The sequence below is a fragment of the Entelurus aequoreus genome, linkage group LG13 (assembly GCF_033978785.1).
Source record: "Entelurus aequoreus isolate RoL-2023_Sb linkage group LG13, RoL_Eaeq_v1.1, whole genome shotgun sequence".
NCBI classification, from domain to species: Eukaryota; Metazoa; Chordata; class Actinopteri; order Syngnathiformes; family Syngnathidae; genus Entelurus; species Entelurus aequoreus.
In genome coordinates, this window is record NC_084743.1 from 47,938,732 (window position 1) to 47,951,621 (window position 12,890).

The 12,890-nt window shown below is 39.7% G+C and overlaps 1 protein-coding gene across 3 annotated transcripts in view; it reads right to left on the minus strand.

Annotated features, from left to right (window-relative positions):
• The window catches only part of fam131ab (family with sequence similarity 131 member Ab), a 70,139-nt gene extending 59,007 nt beyond the window's left edge, over positions 1-11,132 (minus strand). Inside the window, exon 1 of one of the 3 annotated variants that reach the window (XM_062068595.1) lies at positions 10,902-11,132. Coding sequence is in view for 1 of the 3 variants with exons in the window: in XM_062068594.1 (XP_061924578.1) it covers positions 9,244-9,270 (27 nt within the window). In the remaining 2 variants the exon portion in view is untranslated. Of the gene's footprint in view, positions 1-9,243; positions 9,370-10,901 lie in introns of those variants that run through there. The other 2 variants (XM_062068594.1, XM_062068593.1) reach the window with 2 other exon arrangements.
• Between the last annotated feature and the right edge of the window lie 1,758 nt (positions 11,133-12,890).

The window sequence follows — 12,890 nt, forward strand, 5'->3', positions numbered from 1 at the left end:
ATGCTGGTATTGTTCAGAGTGACAGCTGTGCAAATATTCAACTCCAGGCGGCTGTCAAAAACAAAAGCAGGAATTGCGTTAGGGTAGATTAGAAAATACAGTGGAACCCGCTCAGGTCGGACCATCCATCTATGTCAGGGATTTTCAAATGGCGACCAGTCACCATACCGACCCCCAGGTTCAGTTCAAAACTTGGGAGACAAACATTTTGAACCACTGTAAAGACAGCGGATTCTTGTCTTGACATTTAATCTTGCTAGCAAACATAGCACACTGGCGTCCAAACTTGTGATTTACCTTAAGGCAGTGTTTTTCCACCTTTTTTGAGCCAAGGCACATTTTTTGCGTTGAAAAATCCGAAGGCACACCATCCATCCATCCATCCATTTCCTACCGCTTATTCCCTTCGGGGTCGCGGGGGGCGCTGGAGCCTATCTCAGCTACAATCGGGCGGAAGGCGGGGTACACCCTGGACAAGTCGCCACCTCATCGCAGGGCCTCCGGAGGCACACCACCAGCAGAAATCATTAAAAAACGAAAGTCAGTTGACAGTAAAAAGTCGTTGTCGCAATTGTTGCATATGTATTTAAACCATAACCAACCATGCATCACTATAGCTCTTGTCTCAAATTAGGTGTACTGTCACGACCTGTCACATCACGCCGTGACTTATTTTGAGTTTTTGCTGTTTTCCTGTGTGTAGTGTTTTGGTTCTTGTCTTGTGCTCCTATTTCGGTGGCTTTTTCTCTTTTTTTGGTATTTTCCTGTAGCAGTTTCATGTCTTCCTTTGAGCGATATTTCTCGCATCTGCTTTGTTTTAGCAATCAACAATATTTCAGTTGTTTTTATCCTTCTTTGTTGGGACATTGTTGATTGTCATGTCATGTTCGGATGTACATTGTCGACGCCATCTTTGCTCCACAGTAAGTCTTTGCTGTCGTCCAGCATTCTGTTTTTGTTTACTTTGTAGCCAGTTCAGTTTTACTTTTGTTCTGCATAGCCTTCCCTAAGCTTCAATGCCTTTTCTTAGGGACACTCACCATTTGTTTGTTTTTGGTTTAAACATTAGATACCTTTTTACCTGCACACTGCCTCCCGCTGTTTTTCGACATATCCAGAGCAATTAGCTACCGGCTGCCACCTACTGATATGGAAGAATATAACACGGTTACTCTGCCACGCTCTAAACAGCACCGACACAAAACAACAACACATAATTTGCAGACTATAATTACTGGTTTGCAAAAATATTTTTAACCCAAATAGGTGAAATTAGATAATCTTCCACGGCACACCAGACTGTATCTCACGGCACAACAGTGGTTGAAAAACACTGCCTTAAGGCACCCCTTTAAGTCCTCTCTTTTTTGGCAGTTACAATTTTCAGAATGTGATTCATGTAACGATGGTGTTGCTGTAGCCTGTTTACTTCGGATTTAATTTAACTGGGCCCCCAAGTTCAGTTATAAAAACTTGTGAGAGGCTCAAATTTTTGTAGGTTCTTCAAAACAGCAGAGGCCTTCTGTAACTCGGACAAAATAAATAGACCAAAATCAAGTGCTATTAACATCATCATTACCACAGTGTGAAGCGACAACAGCAAGATAACTACTGTTACTGTTTACGTAAGCAATACGCACAGCATTAAACTTTGAACAATTACTTCCTGCTCAGTGCAAAGTAAGATTCAAAATAAAAGCTAGTATGAACCTGGATTCTACCACAGCAACTATAGTACGGTATGGTATAACAACAAAGAATCTATTTACTTATTTATTTCATATTGTTAGCAACTGTACAAAAGCTTTATTGTCATTGTAGTCAAGACATACTGTACAAACGAAATTACCGCAGGTGAATTCGAGAATACACTCAAAGTTTGATACAACACAGTAGTTGGGGTCCATAAAATACCAATTGCGTGATTCCCACTTCCCTTAATGTATTTGATTGTAGCGGTGCGCCACTGCAATATGTTAAGCTGCCACACCCTAAAAATTTGTTTTTTTACGTGAAAACTAAATAAATAATGTAATGTGGCATCCGGAAGAAGACAAACAAAATCTGACGCTCTTTTTAGCTTTTTTTTTCAATTTTATGCTAACAACAAGCCCAATCCCAACAAGTATTATCTCCGCGCACACACGTCTGTCTATCTCTGTGTTTCTCTCCTAGACACTCAACACTTTTTCAGTTTCCGCCGACACGGTGTGTTCACAGACAATGGGAAAAAAGAGCATCCAGACACACTAACATACACATTAACAGCCGGTAGATTCAGTTTGAATTATTACTTGCGCACAATTGACTAGTGATGCACCGGAAATTTGGCCGAAAAAACAGGTACTTTGATTAACAGAACAGCGCTGCCGAAACCGACTTTGTGATTACGTAAGCAATAAGCACAGGGTTGTCAGGAGCACAGGCAGCATGTCCGCTATGTGGACGTACTTTACTGTATCCAAGGTATACCCGCGGACAAGGATCTTCTAAATTTAAGATGACACTGGCGGCTGTTAAGAAGAGAAAGGCTCCCAGCAGCAATAAGCAGCAACAATTGAAAAATAGAGCAAAACAATATTATGTAAGAAAAAATATATGGTAATACTATACTTAATAATGACAGATTTATTTTAAATGTATGTGTACTTTTTTTTAGCTGTCTTAAAGAAAATATATGCATCTGTGCAAATAATGTGATGACATCATATTAAACACGCCCCTAGCCACGCCCACAACCACGCCCCCAGCACCACAGGTATTTTGGCAATCTGGGGGTAATCCTGAAGAAACAGACAAGATTGCACTGTCATGAAAATAACAGAATGTTATTGTAAACGGGCGCAATTTTGGGGTCCACTGCACGGTCACGTTATATAGAACGCCGCGTTGTAGGGACTGCACTACATTGAACTCTGAGTGTATATGACCATATGAAAACTAGGGAATAGCAATAACATTGCCACAGCCTGAAGCAGAGGGTGGCTGACAGCAGATTCTAGAAATGTCCAAATAGGTACGTCCGTCAATCTGTGATGTCACACTGTCAAATAAAGACACAGCAGTCAGAGGAATCCAAGCCTGCGCGCAAGTTCACGCCCAAATCCATGAACATTTTTTATGTGACGTTTTGGCATTGTTTAACACGAGTACCCAACATTGTAACAACATTTTAAAGTCAGAAAAGAAGAAAATCATCATAGGTCCCTGACCGTCCCTTTAAGTATGACGTAAGCAATAAAATGTAGGCAGTGCTACACCTGACAGACAGGCAACGCTCAAGAGTTTATACTTTTGAAGGATATTGCAATGGTGGTTCCCTGTTGAATTCCTGTATAAAAGAACATTAACTCTTTTATACAGGGATTCAACAGGTTTTTAGAGCTGATGCTCCTGTGTGACCAGCTAGTTATGCAGTAGTCAATGTGTTAACAATAGTTTAACTTTATCAAGATTTAGAACAATCTAATTTGTATATTATAGTGGAAATTTATTTTCAATATGTATTAGGTATATCTGAAGTTTACTATACACACTTTTTGAGAAAAAATGTCAGTTTTACAATGAATTGTAAATTGTAAATATGTATGTTTTGGGTTTTTTAAACCCCAGGAAGAATACTGTTGCTATAAAATAATAAAAACACAACCTTCAGAAATGTGCTTCAAATAATTCAGGTTAAATTTGATTGCTAGGGTTTTGGAAAAATAGAATGTTTTTGTTTAACTATTAATATATATAAATATATATATAATTTCTATGCCTTCTTGTTTTTATCCAGTGCTTTCATGCTTTTATTTCTATCTTTATCTATGTTTCTGTTTTATCTAATGTTTGTATGTCATGTTTTTCATTTCTATTTTAATGTTGTATTATATATTCTAACTTTCTATTTTTTTTTTTAATACTTTGTAGCACTTTGAGATTTTAACAAATGTAAAGTGCGTTACAAATGTAATTCATGAGTATATATATATATATATATATATATATATATATATATATATATATATATATATATATATATATATATATATATATATATATATATATATATATATATGTATATATATATATATTTTTTTGTTTTTTGTTTTTTTTTTTTGTTTTGTTTTTGTTTTTGTTTTGTTTTTTAAAGTCATGTTTTCAGACGATTATAACTCAAGAGCGACTTCCGCACCTCCGCTACACAAAGTGTCGAAGTGCCAGGGGTCGACAATTAAGAAGTAAAATATTTTTTCTGACATTTAATTGGCAAGAAACTTGATCGACTTTCTGTACAATTGCAATAAATTGGTAATGTTGACACCAAGACTAAAATCAGAATGTCATCAACACTAGAATGATTAGATCGATATTTTTATTTTCTCAAAATCTTCTTTGTTTTTGTTAACGTTTACTAATTTAGAGACTACAGGAGGACTTTGAGGGCAAAAATTATTTCAATGAGTAATTGTTAGAAATGTTACAATTTTTTTAGTTATTGTGTACTATTAACCTTGTTTTGTTCAAAAACATTTATAATAAAAGAGAATAAAGAATTAGTTAAAATAGTGCGTTAATATTTTTACACTGTTAATAGCACTCACCATAAATACGATGAAAAATGTTGTTACTACATGTGATCGGTATTGGTCTCTGCCAATCTCACTCATGGATGATTAGTATCAAAATCGGTAGCAATTAGCCCTGATCGGAATTTGCCTGTTCAGGAATTATTGCTACCGATTTTGTATATATCGGAACTTGCCTGTTATATACAACTTTATTATACTTTATTCATGATTGAAGTAAGTGTTGCCATCTTACGTTGTATGTTTCGATATGAGATTTCCAGTTCACTTTATCATCTATTGTTACACGTAGACCTTTTATTTATTTTACTATGTCAATGTCTACTTTGTTTATTTGTATCTGTGTCTGACTTTCTCGTTGGCTGTTACATTATTTTAGTTTTACTAAGAATCAAAAATAGTCTGTTTTTGTCAAACATCTCTTTAATGTGTTCATTTCTTCTGTTATTATTTGTATTAGCTTCTGTGTGTTCTCTCCTTAACAAAACACAGCCATACCGTCTGCAATACTATCTTTAAGTACTCTGCAATTTTACAAATGTCGTTTATAGAGAATTTTTACAACTTTCATCCCAGTATTGATCCCTGGGGTACGCCGCGAGTTATGTGTAGAGCTGTAGACGTATGTGCTAGCTTCTTACACATTTCAAGACCAACCCTCTGATGCCAAACCGTTTTAATGTGTTAATTAAGATATTATTATTGAGTGGAGTGTGTTTATAGGAATTTTCCACCATTCTTCCAAAAGCACATTGGTGAGGTCACACACTGATGTTGGTCCCAAAGGTGTTCTATCGGGTTCAGGTCAGGGCTCTGTGCAGGCCAGTCAAGTTCATCCACACCAGTCTCGGTCATTCATGTCTTTATGGACCTTGCTTTGTGCACTGGTGCAGTCATGTTGGAAGAGAAAGGGGCCCTCTCCAAACTGTTCCCACAAGGTTGGGAGCATGGAATTGTCCAGAATGTTTTGGTATCTTGGAGCATTCAAAGTTCCTTTCACTGAAACTAAGGGGCCAAACCCAACTCCTGAAATACAACCCCACACCATAATTCCTCCACCACCAAATTTCACACTCGGCACAATGCAGCTCGAAATGTACCGTTCTCCTGGCAAACTCCAAACCCAGACTGGTCCATCAGATTGCCAGTTGGAAAAGCATGATTCATCACTCCACAGTACGCGTCTGCACTGCTCTAGAGTCCAGTAACGACGTGCTTTACACCACTGCATCCGACGCTTTGCATTGGACTTGGTGATGTATGGCTTAGATGCAGCTGCTCGGCCATGGAAACACATTCCATGAAGCTCTCTGCGTACTGTACGTGGGCTAATTGGAAGGTCACATGAAGTTTGGAGCTCTGTAGCAACTGACTGTGCAGAAAGTAGGCAACCTCTTTGCATTTTGCGCTTCAGCATCCGCTGACCCCTCTCTGTCAGTTTACGTGGCGTACTACTTCGTGGTTGAGTTGCTGTTGTTCCCGAACTCTTCCATTTTCTTGACTTAGTAGCGAGGAAATTTCACGACTGGATTTGTTGCACAGGTGGCATCCTATGACAGTTCCACACTGGAAATCACTGAGCTCCTGAGAGCGGCCCATTCTTTCACAAATGTTTGTAGAAACAGTCTCCATGCCTAAGTGCTTGATTTTATACACCTGTGGCCGGGCCAAGTGATTAGGACACCTGATTCTGATCATTTGGATGGGTGGCCAAATACTTTTGGCAATATAGTGTATGTTAGTTATTTCTGTTCCACTCCCTGACCGGGGTTACAGAAGCCAGCTTAAACAATGTTGGAAAAACAAATATCAATGGATAAGTCTTTGCCAGCAATGTATTTCACATTGTAAAAATGTAATATTGTATATAAAATGTGTTGTTATTGTTCTTGAGTGTTTGGAACGGATTAATTGGATTTACAATGTTGCGTTATTTATTGTTGGAAAAAATGGCTTGCTTTCATACAATTTGGTTATCGTCTGACCTTTCGGGACAGATTACTAGTTAAAAACCTGAGTAGTTAAGTGAAGTGAATTATATTTATATAGCGCGTTTCTCTAGTGACTCAAAGTGCTTTACATAGTGAAAACCCAATATCTACAAAACCCGTTTCCATATTAGTTGGGAAATTGTGTGAGATGTAAATATAAACGGAATACAATGATTGGAAAATCCTTTTCAACCCATATTCAATTGAATGCACTACAAAGACAAGATATTTGATGTTCAAACTTATAAACTTTATTTTTTTTTGCAAACAATAATTAACTTAGAATTTCATGGCTAAAACACGTGCCAAAGTAGTTGGGAAAGGGCATGTTCACCACTGTGTTACATGGCCTTTCCTTTTAACGACACTCAGTAAACGTTTGGGAACTGAGGAGACACATTTTTTAAGCTTCTCAGGTGGAATTCTTTCCCATTCTTGCTTGATGTACAGCTTAAGTTGTTCAACAGTCCGGGGGTCTCCGTTGTGGTATTTTAGGCTTCATAATGCGCTACACATTTTCAATGGGAGACAGGTCTGGACTACAGGCAGGCCAGTCTAGTACCCGCACTCTTTACTATGAAGCCACGTTGATGTAACACGTGACTTGCCATTGTCTTGCTGAAATAAGCAGGGGCGTCCATGGTAACATTGCTTGGATGGCAACATATGTTGCTCCAAAACATGTATGTACCTTTCAGCATTAATGGCGCCTTCACAGATGTGTAAGTTACCCATGTCTTGGGCACTAATACACCCCCATACCATCACAGATGCTGGCTTTTCAACTTTGCGCCTATAACAATCCGGATGGTTCTTTTCCTCTTTGGTCCGGAGGACACGACGTCCACAGTTTCCAAAAACAATTTGAAATGTGGACTCGTCAGACCACAGAACACTTTTCCACTTTGTATCAGTCCATCTTAGATGAGCTCAGGCCCAGCGAAGCCGACGGCGTTTCTGGGTGTTGTTGATAAACGGTTTTCGCCTTGCATAGGAGAGTTTTAACTTGCACTTACAGATGTAGCGACCAACTGCAGTTACTGACAGTGGGTTTCTGAAGTGTTCCTGAGTCCATGTGGTGATATCCTTTACACACTGATGTCGCTTGTTGATGCAGTACAGCCTGAGGGATCGAAGGTCACGGGCTTAGTTGCTTACGTGCAGTGATTTCTCCAGATTCTCTGAACCCTTTGATGATATTACGGACCGTAGATGGTGAAATCCCTAAATTCCTTGCAATAGCTGGTTGAGAAAGGTTTTTCTTAAACTGTTCAACAATTTGCTCACGCATTTGTTGCCAAAGTGGTGACCCTCGCCCCATCCTTGTTTGTGAATGACTGAGCATTTCATGGAATCTACTTTTATACCCAATCATGGCACCCACCTGTTCCCAATTTGCCTGTTCACCTGTGGGATGTTCCAAATAAGTGTTTGATGAGCATTCCTCAACTTTATCAGTATTTATTGCCACCGTTCCCAACTTCTTTGTCACATGTTGCTGGCATCAAATTCTAAAGTTAAGGATTATTTAAAAAAAAAAAAAAGTTTATCAGTTTGAACATCAAATATGTTGTCTTTGTAGCATATTCAACTGAATATGAGTTGAAAATGATTTGCAAATCATTTTATTCCGTTTATATTTACATCTAACACAATTTCCCAACTCATATGGAAACGGGGTTTGTAAGTTACATTCAAACCAGTGTGGGTGGCACTTGGAGCAGGTGGATAAAGTGTCTTGCCCAAGGACACAACGGCAGTGACTAGGATGGCGGAAGCGGGGATCGAACCTGGAACCCTCAAGTTGCTGTCACGGCCACTCTACCAACCGAGCTATACCGCGTACTGTACTTACTGTATTTTTGTTTTTTTGCAGCTATAACGACCGAACATGAACATGAACTATGCTCCTGTTGTTGTTCGCTCATACACGGGATGATCGTGGCAACGATGTCGTCACATCAGCGATCGTTATCACGTATATATTTGCATGATATCAACGGATTTTTTTTTTACAAAATATCTGACATAATCACATTTTCTTTTTTGGTTGCAGCAATTAAGCATTTAGGCATGTTTTCTTCTGCATTTTCTCTCTCACAGACACACACACACACACACACACACACACACACACACACACACACACACACACACACACACACACATGTCCTCTCTCTGTACGTCTCGTTGTCGTGGAAACTGCAGACAGAGAGACCTGGCAGCATCTTTCTCGCTCACGCACACAAACACTTACACACACACACACGCACACACGCACACACACGCGCGCGCGTCAAAACAATTAGGTCAATACCGATGTGTTCACACGTGATGCATGATGAATAAGTGAAACAGGTGGAAAGAGTTGAGCTGGCATTGCAGCCTTCCTGCTTGCAAGGCGCCATAATCATCAAGTGACGGAGGTTACACAATCATTTTAGCATAAATATATAATATATACACCGTGGCTGCAGAAACAGGGCGGATGAATCACACGTGTGCAGGAAAGGCGGAAAAAGATGATAGATGCAAAAAGAGCAGCGCATGTTGGCATGGGAGCAGCAAACGTGTAAACAACCGGAAGTGTGTTTCTTGGCAACAAATGATCAATTTCTGACGCATTTGGCAACACCAACTTCCCCAAGTGAACGAAATGTGAGCGGATTGCAGCCTACCTTGCAGCTGAAGTGGGTTAGAACCATCTTGCCTGAACGAGCCTTCACGTTACGATAATAACAACGACAAAGTGTTTAATTGAGAGGGAGCTTCCTTCACTGACGTCACAAGCATGCAGTCTCCTCTGTGGGGCGGGCGGAGCGATACGGATGTCAGTAGCGTCGGGATGGGATCGACATTTTTTTAATTATGTTTTTTTTTAATAATCAATGCTGATCAAGTTGCATTAAGGAACATCATCAACATGTCCTTAAATAACTCAGTGTGTTGACTTCATGTGTTTATTATTACATTATACAGGATATGTCAGATTAGTGATTAAATTGGAAATTAAAAATGTGTGACAATTGATAGGTCACTTTACCTAAATAATAATAAATGCTTGAATAAAAAAAGTAAATAGTGATTAGTGAATTAGTAAATGCAATTATTTGAATGATCCAAAAACGTATAAATACAATAATAAAATAATGTTAATCAAATAAATATATATTTTTAAAATCACAATATAATAAGAATAATTATATCTCAATAACCTTGACAAATTGTAAAAAGTCAAAAGCATTTAAATAAGTTTCAGCATTCATTTAAAAATAATAAAGATAACAATTGCTCATCAGAACAATTGAAAAGTAACAATAATAAATGATACATAATTGAAATTACTTAAACAAAGCAGAAATAGTCATTCAAATAATGAAAAAATGTCAAATTGAAGCAATTATAATTGTTTAAAAAATAACGACATCACAGTAGTAATATAATAATGCTATAATAATAACAATAATAGTATCGCAACAATTATAATTACAATTCACTTGCAAAAATTGTAAAAAGTCAAAAAGCATTGGGATATGTTTTAGCATTGGGGATACAGGGGGGTCTGAATTAAAAAATACGTATTAATAGTAACATAATATTGCTGCTATAATAATAATAATACTAATAATAATAATAACAATAATAGTATTGCCACAATTACAATTACAATTCAATTACAAATATTGGAAAAAGTCAAAAACCATTGGAATATGTTTTAGCATCGGTGATGGGGGGGTCTGAATTAAAAAATACGTATTTATAAAAAGTGCTTACCAAAACAATAAAAAATAAAAATAAACAATAAATCATAAATAATACACCTAAAATAGTGATTGCATAATTAAAACATAATACAAAAAAATCATGATTAAAAAAGATTTTGAAGAAATATAATAAACTATACAAAATCATTTGATGTTCTTGAAAATGTTGGAGTAAAAAGCTTCGCTACCGTTTCACCATCGCCGATTACGAACTCTGGATCCACTTGGTATCGAATGGACACCGACATTCGCAGTATCGTCCACCCCCAGTCAGCGGCATGCAGTCTGTCCTCTCCTCCCACTTAAAGCTTCTTGCAACTCTTCAAGCATCGCGATGTTTACGGCTGCAGAGTCTCCCGATTTAAAATCCTCTATGCACTAAATGTAAAAAAAGGAAATAATCGCGCTGTCATGAAGACGCAAGATTGCAGCAACAGCGAATGCTTCCGTAAGCGCAGAAGGCAGGAGAAATGAAGCAACTCTGTTTGCCCACTGGCCTTTTAAAAGTCATGCAGCTGCATGAAGACCATCTTTTACTGACAAGTTTGCCCCGCGGGAGTGTGAAACATTACCTCATAGACACTGCTCGCTTCCAACGAGGCTCCGCTGGGTTCCGGTGGGGTGATGTCAAGCGGCCGGGGCCATCACGTGGTGTCGCTTCTAGTGTCTCTTTTTATTCAAAGCCATGCGTCTAAAAAGCGTCTGGTGTGCACGTGCGTTATAACGTTCACTCTTCTAAATAAGACGGAGACCACTCCCGGTTTAGAATTAGTCCACACCGGTGCTGATCACCAGAGAAGCACACATGGATATCCGAACCCACGCAAGAGCTTTTATATGCGCATTCTCCGCCCCCTTGCACTCTTTTCACACGCTAGGTAGGAGCGCAATAAGCTGTGATTGGCTGCTGTCAGCTCTTCCGTCATCCAACATGGAGGACAGGGGAGGAGCTACAGGAAGACTATCAAGTTGAATATTTCCTTTACACTAAATTATATGGACAGGTAAACATTCAATCAATAATACTGTCTGTGTAAATTACTTAAATGTGTCAATTCATCTAAGTTTAAAGTACTGTACATTCAATTATTGAAGTAATTATTTTGTTATTCAATTATTGTTTAATCATCTATTTAATAATTGACTTATAATTTCACGATATATCTCATTATTCCGCCTCTTTCCATGCTTTCAGGAGGTTGAGGTGGTAAATTTGTGTGTCTCCGCCCCGGTACGAACGCCGGACCTCATAATCCACATCACTCACTCGCAGTGTGACCACAAGTGAAGTGTGAAGTGAATTATATTTATATAGCGCTTTTTCTCTAGTGACTCAAAGCGCTTTACATAGTGAAACCCAATATCTAAGTTACATTTAAACCAGTGTGGGTGGCACTGGGAGCAGGTGGGTAAAGTGTCTTGCCCAAGGACACAACGGCAGTGACTACGATGGCAGAAGCTGGGATCGAACCTGGAACCCTCAAGTTGCTGGCACGGCCACTCTACCAACCGAGCTATACAAAGGGTCCTTGCCACTTGGCGAGTAATTTAGAGCTGGATGTCGGGAGTAATATAAGCACTTTCTCTCCCAGTGAAAATTTTCTTAGCTGCGTCCCCCTGTTATACAGGCGCTGCTGACGTTCATGGGCCCGGAGCAAATTCTCGCGTGACAAGTGACCCACCGTGTGGAGTTTTGCTCTCAGGTCCATACGTATTGTATTTCATTTTTGCTGGGGCTTGGACCTTCCTCCCAGCTCGAGGTCCAAAGCCCCACGCGGCTTCCTGCCGTACAATAATTCAAAGGGGGAAAATCCCGTGGAGGCCTGGGGAACCTCCCGCATTACAAACAGCAGGGGACCCAACCATTTATGCCAAATTGGTTTGTCTTCGTGCACAAACTTACGGATCATGGATTTGAACGTCCTATTCAGCCGCTCCACCAACCCGTCGGTCTGCGGGTGGTAGACGCTGGTCCGAATGGATTTGATCCCCAATAATCCGTACAGCTACTTTATCGTGCGTGACATAATGGACGTGACCTGGTTAGTCAGAATCTCTTTCGGGATTCCGACTCGGGAGATGACCTGAAACAGCGCTTGCGCTACACTCTTTGCAGAGATGGAGTGCAGCGGCACTGCTTCGGGATAGCGAGTTGCGTAATCCACCAGGACTACCGCAAAATGATATCCCCGTGTGCTCGGGTGAAATGGTCCGACGAGGTCCATGCCAATCCGCTGAAACAGGACCTCCATGAGTGGCAATGGGCGCAAAGGCGCCCTGGGGGTGGCCGCTGGATTGACCAGCTGGCAGTCCGGGCAGGCCGCGCACCGGCGGCGCACGTCTGCCCAGATGCCTGGCCAATAGAAATGGACCATTACCCGGTGGAATGTTTCATCAAACCCCATGTGTCTGGCAATGGGATGAAAGTGCGCCGCCTGGAAAACCATTTCCCGACGGTGTTTCGGCACTAATAACTGGGTGATTTCCTCTCCTGTTTGAGTGTCACGACTCACTCTGTATAATCTATCTCTAATTAACGCAAAGTGAGGGAATACCCGCGC